The sequence below is a fragment of the Coturnix japonica genome, chromosome 8, assembly GCF_001577835.2.
Source record: "Coturnix japonica isolate 7356 chromosome 8, Coturnix japonica 2.1, whole genome shotgun sequence".
NCBI lineage: Eukaryota > Metazoa > Chordata > Aves > Galliformes > Phasianidae > Coturnix > Coturnix japonica.
Window position 1 is genome coordinate 5,230,812 of NC_029523.1, and position 17,931 is coordinate 5,248,742.

The 17,931-nt window shown below is 45.5% G+C and overlaps 1 protein-coding gene across 4 annotated transcripts in view; it reads left to right on the forward strand.

Annotated features, from left to right (window-relative positions):
* The window catches only part of RASAL2 (RAS protein activator like 2), a 138,215-nt gene that overhangs the window by 15,456 nt on the left and 104,828 nt on the right, over positions 1-17,931 (forward strand). The window contains exon 1 of one of the 4 annotated variants that reach the window (XM_015869603.2): positions 11,835-12,014. The exons of the other annotated variants lie outside the window; for them this stretch is intronic. Within the exon in view, the coding sequence (XP_015725089.1) occupies positions 11,966-12,014 (49 nt within the window). The 5' untranslated portion in view covers positions 11,835-11,965. Of the gene's footprint in view, positions 1-11,834; positions 12,015-17,931 lie in introns of those variants that run through there. 4 annotated transcript variants of the gene reach the window in all.

The following is a 17,931-nucleotide window of genomic DNA, read 5'->3' on the forward strand; positions in this document are numbered from 1 at the left end:
CTTTGTTAGCTTGCACGTAGCTGCTTCTCAGGTGGGCAAATAAAATGCCTTGTTAGAAGTGTAGTGAGCACACAGTCACCAATATCTGCTCTTAGAGGTGCATAGTCAAACTGAACTAACAGCAGCGTGGCAGTGTGGTGTAAAGAAGATGGATGGGATCAGCCGGCATGCCTGGAGTAGCACAGATTCTGTTCGATAAACTTGGCTGCTCTGGTTAAATGTTAGCACAGTCTGCTTGTCCACTTAAACACTCCAAATAAGTTTTGGCAGCTGCCTGAGTTAATATATGTAGGATTGGTTTCTTTTTGTCTTTATTTTTTCACCCTGCAGCCTTGTTAATCTGATCAGATAGCATCCTTAAAAACAAACAACCAAACAGAATCATGAGAAGAATGCCGATTCTGTGAGGTCTCATTAATACAGCCTGTGTGCATCTACTTGCTCACCTAACTGTATGTGCAAACTTGCTCTTTTCTCTGTTCTTTTTTTGCTCCCATGCATTATGTGCAGGTGAGTGCAGGGACCCCAGCAGCTTGCAGTCACAGTGCCTTATCTGAAGCTGTGCCTGAGTAATGGCTCGGTCAACATTTGCTGAAGTGGATGAATGTGGCTTCCTTGGTCACAAGGCGTCAGGTCTGCTGTGGTGTTAACACCTTGGACTCTTTCTTTGCTGGCTACCAGTAAGTAAGTTCATCTTCAGTAACATGTAGCTAAGTTAGAAACAAACTGAATGTTCTTTAATCCTGTCTTCCTTTGGGCACTATTTCAACCGGAAGAGATGGAGAGGCTTCAGTGGCCCTGGCTGTACAGGTGGGCCTCAAACCCTCTGCACCGTTCTGGCTCAGTGACCTTGAATAGTGTGTTTGTAGAGCGTTCTTTATGAAGCAAATGCAAATCCACCGGATCCCACATTTCCCAGCAAGAGGCTTTCTGTCATTCTAATTCCCTTATCATAAACACAGCAACTTCACTTGTCCCTGAATCCTGGTCCATCTGTCCGGGATTTACTTGAATACTACTGCGGTTTAAATAATGCTCCCTCCATCTGGGGGAAGCAAACATTTATTGCTTTATCTGCAGGAGGAATTGATGAATATTAGTGTTTGCAAAGATAAACTGCACTTTATCTTGGCTGTGAGCAGCGGTCCCCCTGCCTGCACCTGCTGTGCGAGGCAGAGCATGGAGAATATCGTGTTGACTTCCATGGGCTCTGAGGAGCATGAGCACTGCCCCAGCTCTCTGAAGGACATGGTGATAAACTAGTGGGTGTTTTGATGTACATTTCAGTTCTGAGCTTTATTTTCTGATCAAGTGCTTATCCCAACTCCCTGAGCAAGGAGATCCAGCTGCACATAGGTATGTGCCTAGCATGGGGAGCTGTGGGGTCATGGGCTGTACCCATCCCTTGTGGATGCAGAGGTTGGTTCCCTGAGCCATTGGGCAGGTACAGTCGGTGCTGCTGACGGGAAGGGAGCTGCAGAGCAGGGTGAAGGCTGCGGTGAAGGCTGCTCTGTTCATCAATTGGCCACTCCCAGCAAAATGGGCAGCCTACCTTAGTTGGATCACCTGCCTCCCAGTTCAGAGGGGTAGAAGGAAAAAGCCGTTAGTATGTACACTGCCACAGCTGCAGTTAAACATTTAATTACAGGGCCAGAAACAAAGTGATAAGACTGGAAAAGGCAAGCCCAGCTTACACTGGAACATGATTTCTCTTTAGCTGCTTGCCACAGGGGCTTGCTGGCTTCGGGATCTCTCCCACTTCACAGTTACTTGTTTCTTCTGCAGGGAGCAACCTTCTGCACCAGCCCAAATAAAGCAGCCTAGCACCTCTGCTCAGACCTTGACAGCTTCTTGGTCTGCACGTGGGCTTTAGAAAGCAGGACAGAAAGCAGGGAGAGGAGCTTTTCTACTTGCATATAGCTTGTGTTTGTGTTGGTGTGTAGGGCTGCGGTGTATACTTGGCTCTTTCCCAGCTCAGGGACTCTCAGTGCCCTCCTTCCAACCCACTGCCCAAAGGTTGAGGACAACCACAGGACAAGTTTGCCATTCCCTGTTTGTTTGTTGTTGTTTTCTTTGCCCTTGGCTCCCTTTCCTTCCTTTCCCACCACCTCCTTCTCAATACTTCTAGGCACTCTAACGTTCCTGCTATAATTAGCTCTGAACAGGGCTGCTGTTATCTTTATGGAGTTTAATTTTTAAAGGACGGTCTGGAGGAAGTAATGCTCATTTGGCTGCGATCCCTTTATTGTTCCAGCCAGCAGCAAGCATGGGGATCATACACAAAACTGACTTTAAAACTTATCAGCTTGCCCTCTCTGGGTCCTTGGTCTGGGTGAGGGACCTTATGTACCTTGTGATGTACAGCCAGAAGGAAAATTAACCCTCCCTTGCCAGCACATGGACTGGTTTGCTTGGATTTCATCTGGCCTTGCGTCAGCGTCATTTGTCTATCATTTCTAGGTCACTGATGGAAATAAGCTGGGGGTATTAGGACCAGCAGCCATCCAAGAGCTACATAAAGCAGATCTGAGCTCCACTTGTTCCCTGCTGAGCCCAAGTCCCACATCAGCTGTAGTTTGCCAGCACAGTGTGGATGCAGCTGGTGACCCTGGGTTGCTGTTGCTGCCCCTGGCCGCTCGGTGCCCTTAGCACATGTTGCAGTGCTCCATCATGGCAGGGTTACTTTGCTTTTCAATCTGCTGCTGACATGAAGTAACTAACTGGTTTTTCAGCTCCCATGTTTACTACTGAGATTTTTAATGTTTTAAATGCATCAAACAGGATATGATATCGTTCACTTGGACTTCACCTTGCACCATCTTGCAAACAAATCAGCGGCTATCGTGGTGCCCTTCCCAGAACTGGGTGTGGTGGCTGAAATAAACCATCTCGGAGCACAAAGGAACAGAGTCCTATTGTTTCAGGCAGGCAGAAAGATGACTTCTGAAGGCTGAACTGTGCTGTTGCTTTTTATAAGTAGGATATTTGTGCTGCTCCCGTCGCTTTTCCTCCGATCTTATTATTTTGTTGATTATCTAAATAAGGTAATCCTACAAGGAGCCTTCGGGGCCAATTTCTATCATTTGAAGCTCGTTTCGAACAATCTGCTCCAATTTAATTGCGGAATTTCAGTGAGTGGCTTTGAAGTGTTCCTTTGCATCCAGATCTCATTAGGGATTTCAGTGGAGCAGAAACTCCCCGGGCAGCTGCCTCCACACCTCACCTCGCAGCAGCTCTCTGCTCCGTGCTTTTCTCCTCTCCATCATTACCCACCCAGCTTATGTCTGGCCCAGATCATAGTTATGATGCTATGAGTACAGTGCCAGACAAGATGCTGTCTTGTACATCCAAGCCAGGCTGGATTCCCTGCCTCCATGGCAAATGGGAATGACTGGAAAGTGAGAGGGCCTGAGTTCAGCATTGCAACAGGTCTGAATTGTTCCCCATAAAGTAATGTGTGCCATGTAGCAACACTTGGCTTTGTTAAACCTTTGTTTTTATTTACAGGCTGCATTCCTCAATGTGGGGAAGTGTGAAGGAAAGGTTTCCCTCTAAGGGACACGGGCTAATGGGCACAGAGGGGATGGGTTGGGTTGGACTTAGGTGATCTTAGAGATCTTTTCCAATCTCTGTTTTCTTTTGGAGCAAATCTGATAGAATGACATTGGTGCAAGGAAAAAAAAGAGATTTAATAATTCAAGTATCTTATTTCACTGCAAACCTGATGATAAAAACGTGAGAACTAACATCTTATCTGGGATCCTTTCAGGCTGTGTTTGCATTTCTACCAACATTTGATCTTTCAGTCTCCTTTGGAAATGTAGAATTGAAAATGAAAAACTCCCTCTCTCTTTCAGATGGAAAGCTGTGACTGCAAGCTGTAAGTGTGCCAGAGCAACATGTGCTGGTCAGATGAGATAAATATTTGATATCCTTCAACCCCGGTAACAAAGGGACTGCAGTGTGTGCAGTCCCTCCTGCCACCTGTGCTGCATGTCATTAACTGCTTGCCTGTGGCTGTGTGCTGCTGGCACAGTGTTGTGTTTCTCCAGACACCATCCGAGCTGTATGCAGTTTTCTTTAAATTTGAGATATAGGTGAAGAGATATATGAGAAAGGCATGCGAGATGCAAGGATGCCCCCTCTGGGGAGGCATTCAAGGTGAGGTTGGATGGGGCTGTGTGCAACCTGCTGTGGTGGGAGGTGTCCCTGCCTATAGCAGGGGGTTGGAACTAGATGATCTTAAAGGTCCCTTCCAACCCAAACCATTCCATGTTTCCTATGAAAGCAGGTAGCAGGCAATACTGCATGTTTTTTACCAGGGCTTCTTTGTGAGTAAGCTGGTCTTGAGGACTACTTGCCTCACCTTTCTTTCTTTATCTCTTTTTCTTGTTGCTCATCCTTAAGAAGCTGAAGTTCTTGCCTTGAGGAGAGTGTAATAACGTGACAGTCTTTCCAAGGAACTGGGCAGTCTTCCTCACACTTTTTGGTGCCTTCTACATCCGCCTCCTTTTTAAATAGCTTTCCCTATGCATTGAATAATCCGTAATATAGATGTAGGAGCTCCTCACTGCTGTTTCTTTTCTACGTTTTCCTGTTGCAAGGGTTAGAGATGAGTAATGGAGAGCTATTTCCTTTCTTCTGAGCAGTTAGAAAAACAGAGCAACACAGAACATGTCCAGGCTGCAAGTAGAATCAATGTGTTGTAGGGGATTTAAGCAGGACTGATGGCCATGCATGAATTTGACAATATCTACATCCCATCTACCCATTAAAAAGCAGATATTCTGTGATATTCTTTGGAAAAGTCAAATGTTTTCCAAAGTATCTTCAGTTCTCCAGAATCACAGCGTGGGACTAAGATAAAGTAATCTGAAGTTGTAGATAACATGCAAATAGCTTTTGTAGCTAATTTGGATAAGCTTGACCCGAGCAGCTAAACTTGGCTTACAGTATCATTTACTCAAGAGAAGGGCTGAGAACACATGTGCCTCTGAAGGATGGCTCTCAAGCTGTGGGATAACTTTGCTGGGACTCTCGGGGTATCTCAGTGATCCCAGCACCTCCCTGCTATGCCAGGAGCTGTCTTCAGGTATCGGAATCATTTCCACTACAATAACATCACTATGAATTGCAGCACTGTGATTTTTACTTCACTAACAGCAAGGAAATCCATTGATTTCAATGCCAGCTGAGAATTTCTATTGTTAATCTGCTGTAGCGAGGCAAATGAGATATAGCTGCTAGACTTCTAAATGTGGCCTGAGTGAAATGAAGTTCTTTGCAGCGTCAGTTTTATTTTTAACAGCACCATTCATTATTCCATAAGGAGGTGATGGCTCACTGTTCCACACTTCTGTAGTTGCAGTTCCCTTCCTAGCCACGTTTGCATAGAGAACACCACTGATGGAGCTGTGGCTCCTGGGGGGGCTGCATTTGGGCTGACTGTCATCACATTGGCTCAGTGCTGTAAGCCGGAGGAGGAGGCGAGCAGACGGAGAGGAAGGCTTCATATTTTTATTAGCAACAACTGTGCAAGCAAACTTAATTTGGCATTCTTAAGCCCATTGGTGTTTCTCCAGCATTAGCCCTCAGCTGTTGCTAACTGCATTGTGGAGGCCTCACTAATCCTGTGACTTCACATTGTCTCCATCGCCACTATTTATACACCAGGATTCAGATTGCATGGCAGATTAACTTAACATTCCCTTTTATTTTTAATTCCAGTATAGATATTTCCTCAAGACTCTGGAAGAATGTGCCTGACACCTACTAGCCTGAGGATGCATGCTTGTTAGCTGAGGTGAAAAATACCTGTACCATCATGTCCCTTAGGGTTTCCATAGGAATGAATCAGTTCCTTACACTTCGTTTGTTGCAATTCCTACATTTCACCTCTTCCCCCACCCCCAAAACAGCCACACCAGCTTTATTCTTCCTCCTCTCTCATTTCCTTCTTGCGTGGCTCATGGTATATCTCATCCTGTCCCTTTTGTCTGTGGGCTTCCTTTCCTTACAGCTGCCGTGTGCCATCTTGCTCATTTCCTATCAGAAAAAACATTCTTTTGGCGGTGATGTTCCCTCTGTTGTCCTCTACCTGTGCTCTTTTTCAGTCTGTCGGGGAACAGGAAAGCTTTCCAATGGCTGTCAGTAGAAGGCAAAGCTTCATGTCTCTGCCATGATGACAGCCATTGTTGTCACCCACTCTACTTCCAGATTTGCACTGAAATAAATGGAAAATAAATGGGAAAATAAATGCTCGAGGGGGTTTAAGTTTTCCACTCACCTGCCCAATCTCCCTTAATGCAGTCATTTTACACAAAAGCATTTTGCACAGCTAATTCTTAGCAGGTTATTGATGTGGTGCTGGTGATTTAGCGTTTGAGATTGTGCTTTGGGGCTCAAAGTGCCTTTCGCCTTTAAATGAAAATGGTGTCCCAGAATGGTTTTAACCTTATGGGGGAGGCTACTCTCTCAGTAAGTGAACTTTTGGCTGTGTATTGTTTGTATTCCATCCCATAGTGGGCACAGTGGTGCTGAGTGGTCTTTTTCAACCTTATTGATTCTCTAGAATCCCTCTGGGATTCTTAACCCCTTCTAGGTGCTTTGATTGTGCTGTTGGGTTATACCCTGAAGTTTTGCAGCCACTGCAAGTCACAGACACAAGAAAGTGGCTAGTGGCCGTCAGCTCTGCTTCTCAACAGGTAAATTGGTGCTCGTGCATGAAGTTATTCCTTGTTCCTTCTGGAGAAGGAGCAGCTCTTTCAGCAGCGCTGCCTCTGCTTCTTGCTTTGATAAACTTCTTGCTTCCAGACAGACGTCTGTAGAGGAGGGAGGAGAGGAATGTGGGTGGCATTGGTTTCTTCTTGCTGGGTAGTCACTGAAGTGCAGAAAAGGGGGAAATTCCCTGCCTTCAATTTAGTAACAGAGCTGAAGCCTTATGGGAAGGTAAGATTTACTTTGGACCGTGGCATCGTGCAGCTTTTCTCTTCCCACCTACTCTAGAAGACTTCACTATGGTAGGAGTATGGTAGGGGTAGGTTAGGAAGAGTCGTGCAAAGCATTGGAAACCAACTGCTTTCCAGTTTCACTGCAGGACAGAGTATTACTTCCCAAAGCCGTGCAGTCAGACTTTCACACAGCCAGTCTAAAAATCCCTGATTTCTCAAAACGGATAGTTTTGATGTGCTTGATGACATGGGACTGAAACACTCGTTTGAGGTTTCCTGAGGAAAAATAAATCCTTTTGCACACGGGTTACCTTTGGTTTCAGGGCTTATTTCGGAGGGCAAATTACAAGGTACCGATGTGGTTCTGAACTCTTCTGTTTTCATTGCAAATGTGCTCAAGTTTAGGGATTAACTATGGGTTTTGTGGCAGCTGTCTGCCAACTGCAAGAGCGTGAGCCTTGTATGGAGTTACAGCAAGGAGAATCTGAAATGGTTTTTAAAAGGAGAACACCGAATCCCTATTCCAGCTTATATACATCTATTTACTTGGGCTAGGGACAGCAGAATCCTGCATGAGGATTCCTCCCTCCTCCCTCTCACTGACTTCCCCCTTCCCTTCTTTCCTCCCTCACTTTTAGAAGTGCGGTTTGTTTAAGGAGCTGTAATCTCTTTATTATTCATTTTGCTGCAAAGCACCTCATCCTGCGCAGTGAACCGGGGGCTGTTTCTCATTCCGTCTCCACTAAATTTCCTGTTTGCCCGGATTCTGGTTTATTCACTCAGCTGCTAACGGAGGCAATTAGGCTGCTGAGAACTCCTTGCAGCTGAGGTCTGCCAGGCTGGCACTCGGGGCCGTCTGTCAGCCACAAAGGCTTTCCCCTTTACTGGCAGTGACATAATTTGTGCATTTTTCAAAGACATTTCCTCACAGTTCAGATTTCCCATCTTCTGAATTTAGCTTCTTGTCTTTTTTAAAGAAGTGTGCATCTCAAATTACAGCTCCAAAGCAATCTTGAGCATTGCCTTTCCTTCAGCGTTTGTATAAGCAATTGTCTTGCAGGACAGAGAGCAGAGTGGGAGAGAATCTGCAAGTTCTTCCTTATGGTGGAATAGAAAACCTTTCCCTTCTTTATAGACTTTGTATTTGGTCCTCTTCAAGATACTGGTTTAACTCCAGCCAAGATCTGCTCATCGTGTACGTTGTGCCAAGTGTTTCTCATTTCCAGCATTGTGAAGCTTATGTCTGGAGGGGAATTTTTTGCAGTGACAGCCTATAGCTGCTGGGATGGCTCTGGAGATCCCTTCCCTAAGGACAGATGTCTGCACTCACTGTACTTGACTTCTGCTTCCCTCCCCCTTGTCCTGTTGTAAGTTAATAGTGACATTAAGTTTTGACCTCTTTGAGGATACAACTTCAAATACAACTTGCTGTCTTACCAGCGCATCTCTGGAGCTGTATGTGGCCCCTCTCTTCCTACAGAATCACAGCATGGATGGATTAGAAGGGACCCCAAAGCCCTCCAGTCCCAATCCTTCAATGGGCTGTCTACCCACCCCCCAGCTCAGGCTGTCCAGGACCCATCCATGGCCTGGGACACCTCCAGGGATGGAGCACCCACAGCTCTTGGCGGCACTGTCAGGATCTTATTACCTACAGATATCTCATAAAGCGTTATCGTATCATGTTCAGAGTTAGATGAGATTTTCCAGGCAGGTGTGGAAGGTGGGGAATTGGTGCATATCTGTAAGCTTCAGAAATGAACATGTGAATATGAATATATATTTTTTTAATAACCTGCAAGTCTTTTATCTTCTTTTTTTAAGGCCTTTGAATACAGACTATGTAAATACTTCAAGAACGATCAAAACTATTACCATGTTGTTGATCTCCTCCATTGACCCATCAGTGAGATATTTAATCTCTTCTTTTTTGGGAAGTGTGTGTTTCTCAGTTTCAAAAGCAGCCTCCCACCTCCCTGTGCATTGCAGGAAGCAGCTCCTGCTGCCTCCTTGTCACTGTGCCACTGTTCTTTCAGGGATGGCTGAGCACTCCAGGCTTTTCCTGTGGCTGTGCTGGGGAGCAGCCTGCCCCACACCCTGCTATGGAGGCACCTGAGCCAATGAAAGGCCAAACCACCAAGAGTTTCCTTGCCAAACCCACCTTGAAAGCCACCCCAAAGGACCTGCAGCCGTCTCCTGGATGCCCCATGTCTATTCTGTACCTGCTTGCTCTGTGCTTACACTGACAGTAAAGCAATGCTATCACTTGGCCACCCGTATTGAGGTTTAGAGTAATCATTCTGATTTCAAAAGGGCATTTTGCTTTTAGAATGAGGAGTGATCAGAGCTTTTGGGATCTGGGACTGGTAGCTGTGGACTTCTACAGTGACCCGTTCAGCTGAGTGCCTGAGAAACCAAGTAACTTGACTCACTGCTTATATTTAGTATCGTTACCTACTGCATTAGGTTCTGTTTTCTTCTGTTTCTGTTCAGGAAGGTTAACAGGGAAAACGCCCAGCAGAAAGCATTTGTGTGCTTATCAGAGGGCAAACGCATGGAAAACATTGGGTCAGTGTGCTGGATGTCAGCTTTTTTTTGAAGAGCACATGGAAGGAGTATTTAGGGTTGGGGAGAGGATGTCCTTCCTTTCTGGTGAAGCTGGTAGTATTGGAGGTGTTTGTGGATCCTCAGTTCAAACGTGACCTGAAATCTCAGCGCTCTCCTGGTTGCTTGGTTCAGAGTTTTGTATCATAGATATGTGATCCTAAACAAAGCATGTGCAAAGGGGTAGATGCAATGAGAGCCATGGACCTGGGCAGGCTGAGGTTGAGAGGCAGCACAGCTCCTTGCAATTCCGGAGCTAATGAGGAGCTGTAATCTGCTCTCATCACCAAAGCGGAGAACATGCAGATGGATTTGGTGCATGCCAGGTAAAGTGATCACTCCATAGGATGCTGCCACTCTTCATAGAGTCTAGTGGTGTCTCCTGAGATTTCCCCTGATAGCAGCATCACCGTGCAGAGGAATCCCTGTTAATATTTGCGTGGCCATTGTTTCAGCCCTTGGCAGGGGTGAGGGTATTAATGTGAAGCCTCCTTTGTCTGGCACATCTGAAAGGATGATCTGTGTGTAGTGCTGTCCCAGCATTATCATTATAACTGAACAGTGAAATTCTGGATGTCTTTTTGTAGATGCACTTGTGTTAAGGCAGTGAGTTGTATTGGACTCGGCAAACCTCTCATTTTCTTCTGCACAGATCTCTTTTCCAAATGAGAACAGGCTGTTACATTGATTTCTTAATGCCCAAGTGCTGCTTTCCCTGCATGGTGTTATTGCTGGACACAAGGTGAGCAGCTGGACCTCCTCAAGGGCTGCCCAAGAGATCAGAGAAGGTCCTACATGGTCCCAGGGTGTGCACAGGGCTGTTGGAACCAGGCACTGCCCTCTTGTATGATATGGATCTGTATCAATGTGGTAGGAGCTCCAAGCCCAAATGTGCGCTCTCATTTCATTGTTGGAGATAATTAATTGGTTTTGAATGCAAATGTTAGAGGTGCAGGTTGACCACAGGACCCACGTAACTGACACACAGGGAAGAGCCTGTCTTTTCTGACCCTGTTCCTTCAATCCTGCATTCTGTGCCTTCTGGAATAGCAGCAGTTTAGTTTTACTTTACATGCGTGGCATGATTTGAGAATTGAGTTTGCCATGAAAGACAGGATGGGAAGAGGTGGCACCTAAAAGGCAGTTCTGCAGGACAATAACAGGGACATGTGCTGAATAGACACAGATATTCATTGTTCCAGCTTAAGCAGAAGAAAGCTTTTTATTATTACAGTGTTCTCAGATAGAGAAATGAAAATAGCACACAGCTCTCTGAAAAGGCTTGAGGTGGCAGCTCGTTCAGAAAGGCTCTTTTTTATCATTTTGGAGCAAAGAACTGCCGATCCATTGGCTTCCTTTTTGTTCAGCCTCTTGCTGCCCACTGTGTCGTTTTGTCTAAGAAATCAGACCGCTGTCAGGCATTATTTCCTTAGTGTTAGACACAAAGATATTTGCTGGAGAGCTGGTGCAGTGGTTTTGCTGTGTGAAAGCAGTGGGTGCTGTGTGCCAAGAGGTGGGAGCTGCTGCAGGTTAAACAGCATTGCAAGCCGGTTGAAGGCTGAAGGAGCCTGGAGCTGTGTGGGTGAGCGGGACATCTCTCCAAGCACAAGCAGGCTGCTTTTAAACATCAGAGAGGATGGAATTGCCTTCTTGCCCCATCCCTGCATGCTCCTGCTGCCATCTGCCATCACTGCTGGAAGCTGGTGGCTGCCGATGGCTGGACTGGGGTCAGAACTGGAGTTCCAGCCACCAGCTCTGATGTGGACCCAGGCTCAGTATACAAGCCCAGTGCATGGGCTGGGGACAGTGGTGCTTTCCTGAGGGCTCGTTTTGGCATCAGCCTTTCCCTCTTTGCCTTCAGGAGTGATGTGAAGTCTTTCTTACCAGTGCTCAGCTTACGAGGTGCTTTGTGCTGGAAATGAGGAGGCTCTCCAGAGGAGGAAGCAGAGTCTCCTGTTTGTCTTGAGTTATCCTATCACGACAATGGCTTCAGAATTTGCCTAGTGTATAAGTAAGGCTTAATCTGACGGGAAGATGTTTGTGTATTTAAAATAGTTACTTCTAGCCAGGACCACTCCCTGCTTTTGTCCTTCCCTGCCGGACTTTTCAGCTTCGCTTGGCTAACATGCACCACTTGTTTACACCAGAGATATTGGAGCATGAAGAAGGAAGTCGGTACGTTCAGCACTGATTCAGTTCCAAGCTTCCTGTGCGTGTGCACACACGTGTGTGTGTGTGTGTGTGTGTGTGTGTGTGCAGCCTCCTCCATCCAGAGCCTGTGCAGCCTCTACAGAAGCAGCAGCAGGACCGGCGCGGGCAGACACAGGGGCTGGATGCTGGAGGGTTTTTTAAGCTCTTCCACCCAGTTTGGTTCGGAGCAGGTTTAGACAACGACGGGTAAAAATTCTGGTATGGCAAGCCTGGTGAGGAAGATGCTAGTGCAGACAAAGCCATGGAGCGGTGAGTAGGAGAAACCTCTTGCTTGATGGAAAAGATAACCGAGCAGAAAGCATTCTTGTAGATGCCTACAAGCGGGCAGAGAGCTTGTGGGTATTGCTGTTATATTCGTGTCCCACTTCCAGCGTGAGATGGCTTCTTGGAAATGTCAAGAACTTTGTCCATTGGGGATGAGGTGATGAGAGGAGCGTGCCAGCCACTGGGCAGACTCCCTCCTAAGCCCATTCCTCAGCCTGCCCAGGATTTCTGCCTTGGCTTTTGGCTCTGTGACAGCAGCTGTCTGTGGATGTGGGATGGCTTTTGATTTGAGGGTTTTCAATTTGTTGCTAACTGGGTTTCAGTAGGTTGCTCTGCTGTTGCGCTGTTACAGAGATGGTTGTCTATTTGGGATTTTAAAATATTCCGGTAGCAGCAGCAGCCTGTGCCTGGGGTTTTCCATTTACATTTACAGTGTTTGTTCAACTCTTAATTGTGCAAATTAGAATAATTGTGGAGCTTGATTATATGTGGAGCTGGTGAGTGTTTTTAAGAAGCTGGCTTGGGAATTCGTTGTTGGATGCGTGTCTTCTCCGGCGTAGGTGTCCTTTCCTCATGCAGTGCAAAGCAAACATCATAAACTGCCACAGCAGGGAATGATTTTTACCTCCATGCATCCCAAGGAGTCCGTCTGTAATAGGGTACAAATCTGAGCAGCGATTGAGGCCTGATGGGGTGAGGTATGGGGGGTCAGCGGGGAGCCTGCCCTGTGCTGGTGGTAGGAGGTCACAAGCTGAGCCTGGTGCCATCAGGTGTGTGCAGGTGCCCATGTTGTCAGTGTATGAGCCCCACTGAACAGTTATTCTTGGGAAATTTGGCTTCTGTGCGAATCCCTCAGTGCTGTTATTCTCTCCCCACGCAGCACTTTGTGCAGTGTTTATACAGGGGACAATGTAGACACAGATGTAAGCAGCATCTCTTGAATAGAAGTGATGGGCTGGATGTGCCAAGCACTGATTTTGCAGAGAAGGAGATTTGATTGGAAGCTGGAATTCCCTTCTAGCTCAAATCTACTTGTCTCTCCTCATTTACTCACGGCTTCTTAGAAACCATGAATTTTCTGCCTCTAGGAAAAGCAGAGATGTCATCTGAAGTAATCTCCTTTGATTACATTCTGACAGACACGGCACCAAGTACAGAGAACTGAAGTGGAGATCTCTCTGATCTCGTAATGAATAACCCAGGACTGGGAGTCAATTAACCAACCTTTGCAAGAAGAACCAGAATTAAAATAAATACAGATTTCTTTCCTTGTTTCAGAGAGGAGGAGACTGCAGTGATGGAATTTGAAATCTCACTTGGCCAAAAGGCTGTCAAGAATTAATTTGGAGAGGGCTTTTTCTGTAGAGAACTCCAGCTATTAAATGACCAGAGCAAACATTTACCTTGCATGAATTTCTTCAGAGCAGTTGTAGCCCATCAGTGTTTAAAAGTGTAATTCACTGATGACAGAAACGTAGCCAATAAGGAAACATGTAATAAACATCAGCTGGGGTAACTTTTTGCATCTTTCCAGAGTCTCTGGAGAGGCACTTTAGGCTTCAATCTCATTATTTACACAGCGGGGATGTGTGTTAAATGTGATGTTGAAAACAGGCCCAGGATGTTAGGAAGTTGGGGATGCTGGGATTGATATGAAGTGCAGCTGCTTGGAGGCTGGTTTGGGGGGGGATGTTACCTGTGGGACAACTACTTGAATAGGGCACGTGCATCCAGGCACCCTGTGTGAAGATCTGTGCTTGGGGCAGTCTGATTCCTGTATTTGAGGCTACAGGATAGCTATGGCCTCTGGATGTTTCAGCTGCAGCTATATCCCATTTACTTCAACTTCTTTTACTGACCCATCTATATAAATGTGTTTGAGGTTGGTTGAAGCAAAGAACTCGCGAGCTCTTTGTGTGTAGTGCTGGTAGAACTGAACATCATAAGGTTTGGATCTTTTTTTTAACAGGGAGAGGTTATAAAGACTGAAGGTCAGAGAAGACAAATGGCATTTTGCCAGCTTAGCAAACGCTGCTGTGTTTCTCCCCCCTCTCTCCTGAGATCCCTGTTACTTTTAAAGTGCTGTTTAATTTTGCTATTTCTACCGCTGCAGGAGTAAATGCAAATGACTGATTGGGTTTGAGGTGAAGCGAAAACAGCCTGAGCTAAAGAGGCATCTAAGTAAACTGAAATTGTCTCTTTGACATCGTTGTTTGCAGTGTGAAATATAAAAAGACAAATGGTATGGAAAACCCAAAGCGTTAAACAACGGCGAAGAAACAAAGGCTTGTAGAGAAGCCCTTAGCTAAGCAGTATCCTTTGTTTTCTAACTATGAGCTATATTTCTTTTTAATTAATGCATGAAATGACACCTGTGAGTTCAGCTGCATCACTACAAAGGGTGCTGCCTTATCCTCCGCAGTCTGTGCAAGGTGATGATGGATGCAAGAAGGCGTTTGAGGAGAGTTTATGTTGTCACATCAAAGCTCTCAAATAGCAAAAAGCAACAGCTTAATGGCTGCACCGTCAGAACGTGACTCTCTGTGGCAGGTGGATAATGATAGTCTCACAGAAATCTCTGCTACTTCAGAGGAATTTCCAGGTACAAGGAACATCTTTTATCTGGGAACACTGATAGATAATAAATCAGGGGCCTTACAGTAAGTGGCCATACATGAAATAGTTCAGATTTTAAAGGCAGTGTGCACAAAGTTGCCGTATCACAGCCCTGTGGCCAGGTGAGTTTCAGCCTTCATTTCATCACCTGAGTGCAGTGACATTTATGGTGCCGTCCAGCTGAGGGTATTCACTAACAGCAGCATCCTGTGCAATGGGAATCCTGCAGCGTGGGTGTCAGGGGTGTTCCAAGTCTGGTTTTAATGTATTAACACTTTATTCTTTCAGCACTCAGCCTTTGGAATCACACCTTTAAGAACAAAAGAAACGTGGCATTACGTTGTGTGTTCATTTCTCTTACACTGGCCCTGTACAGAATGCTGTTTGTTGTTTCCTCTGCACACAGAGGGTTGCTGTAGGGAGAGGAAGCCAGGCAGCATTCAGAATCTCAAATGGAGCGTATAAATGTGTATTTATGTTTCTTGGAAACAATAGCTTTTAATTGTTTGAAATTTTAATAACTCAGTCTCCAGAAGGGAAAATGGTTGTTAGGGGAACCTCTTTAATTCCTAATATCACTTGTTTCTGAAGATGCCTTCTGTGACAAGTACAGCTCTGTGTGTCTGTCTACAAATAACCACAGGGCTGTGACAAAGCAGGCATTGCTTTGTTCAGCTTTCTGAATCTCCCAGTGCTCTCCTCCTAAGGTGTGAAGGATGTTTATAACACCAAACGTGTCACGAAGCTCTTTTCCCTTCCCTGCAGCAGCTCTCCACTGCTACCTCCATGTAAATGAACACCAGCTATTGCCAGTGGTGTGAAGGCTCTGAGAGTTCAGGTTCCTGTGCTGAGGTTTTTGGCTGTTATCGTGATTAAATTTGCAATCCTGAGGGTTGCTATCAGATAACAGCAAGGGAGGGAATTTGTTGTGAAAATGAGGTTTCCAATCTTAGTAGGGCCTGAGAGGAGAGAGAGCGAAAGAGGTCGTAGCTGAAGGTAGAAGGAAGAGGAAATTTAAACTTTGAGTTAATACTGAAAGTTGCTTTGGGGCGGAAAGTTATAATTAGGCAAGTCAAAAATACAAACATACGTCACTGATTAATTTCCTGCTTGTGCTTCTTGTCTCTAAAGCATAATAGTGCCGGTCTGAATCTTTGGACATTGCCAGTTAATTTCTGGGACGGTTGCGGGCCGTGCTGAGGTTCTTCCCTGAGCTGAATTCAGCTTTATCTTGAGCAAGGGTTCAGAAATAACCGCTCGTGCAAAATTGCAGCTTTCTAGCTGTCAGATTTCATGAGCTCTATAGAAATGGTCCAATTGGCACGGCCAGGTAATGGTGATAATGGTAAAGCTGCAGCTGAATGTCCTTGCTGCTCTGTGCTGTGCTCAGAATCCCTGCAGTTAGGGGCAGAGATAATAAATACCTGTTTCTTGCTCCTCTGCTCTTCCCCTTCCTCTGTACCATGTGCCGTGTTACACGGCTCTGCGGTTCTGAGCTTTAAATACAAGTTTATGCCCTCGTTTTCTTTTGTGAGGAATGGCGTTATGTGCAGCTAATCTCTTTTGTGTTGCCTCGCTGCTTTTCATTCCGCTTAATTTTCCCAGTAGTACAGTTTGTGGCAATTGGCTTCAGTTATTTTAGTAGGAATCCTATTGTATCACATTTAATAATAGAAAAGGATGTGAGAGCAGGGTGTTTTTTTTTCCCTTGCCAGAATTACCCCAGAGTTGCCACCTTCTGGTTCATTCAGAAATTCCCTTAATGACACCGTGCAAAATGTAGAGGTCTTCATAGTAAAGGAGCTGATGCTCTCCTTTCTGCATTGCTTTCATTGCTGGCTTTAAAAGGTGTTAAAAAGAGAAAATATGAGTTGGTGTTAGACTGGGTTTGTTGTATTTTTTTGTCTGCTTGTGGTATCTATTGATTTACAGTTCATTTGATAGTCGGCAGCTGTGATCTTAAGGAGGACCTTTAGAAATGGGCTGAAATCAAAGATGCATGTTATGGATGAACGCTCCTGTTAATTTCAGCAATACATAATCTCTCAAATTCCCTCTGGATTGGAATGGAATGAGTATGAGCTGTTGAGCTGTGAAAAATGCAGTGAATGCAACAGAAAAGGCCCTTTGGTTTGATCCATCTATTGATTGTGTTTGAGGGCTGTCAGGTGGGAAGAGCAGAGGGAAGAAGTAACAGGGGAAGAAAATCAGTAAGTAGTGGAATAGAACAGATGGAAAACTAAACTTTGCTTCCAGTGGATGTGATAATGGGATTCTGAGTAAGGAACTGATGTGCAATCTGTATAAATCCTGTTCTATTTCTGAAAACCTTCTGTGGGTTTGAAACTCCGCTGTAGACTGATTTCATTAGCGAAGTGGGTTTATTTGTGCTTTCTCACTGTTGGTATGGGCTCCTCTCATGAGCCTTCCTAAATGGTGGGTTTGTATACTTGCAGTCACTGAACTGAAAGGTTTAAAAAGCTCGGAGCACCAAAATGCTCCCATCAAGACAGCCTTGCAGCCAGAGCTTCTGCAGGGTGCAAGGGCCTGGTGTCAATAAAGCATTTTGGATTTGTAAATCTGTATTTAATGCAGGGTTGTAAATATAGAGAGCATAATTTGGCTGTTCTGAAGCACTTTGGAAGTGGAAATGCTAAGTCAGGGCTTGAAGCAGTGATGGAGCACCTGGTGGAAGGCAGGGCCAGCCCAGGGGAGCTCAGGTGTATGCAATGTACCTGAGTGACCAGAAGGGATGGAGCCAGGACCCACCCCTGCCCAGAGCTCATTTAAGGGCTGGCAGTGGAGGCAAGGGCATCTTGTTGGAGATCTCTGTGTATTTGAGGCCCTCTGAAGGTAAGTGGCCTTTTGCTTTTGTGCCCATGGCTGTTGTGTTTGAGCTAAACCCTTACTTTATGTGGCCTAGGGCCTTGCTACTTTGATATCATTGCTGCACTTTCCATTGTATTACAATTCTGGTACTAAGAACTTAATCCTGATACATGATGTTAGTGTTGCTTTTTGGGTAGTGAGACAGAGTTAGTCTGTTAGAACCTGAGTCCCAGACTTTGTTGGTAAGACACTTAATTTCACCTGGTGGCCATATTGTATCTGGAAGGTAAATATGTTGCTCTTTATAGAAGCTCAGTGAAGTTATGAATGTAACAAGCTATGACCCAGGTCATCTTGGTAGTGAAATAAGTAAGTGTTAAGTTCTCTAAAGCTCTCCATTGAGAAAACTAACTCTAATGATGGAAACAAACTGGCTCAGAACGCATCCTATTTGAGT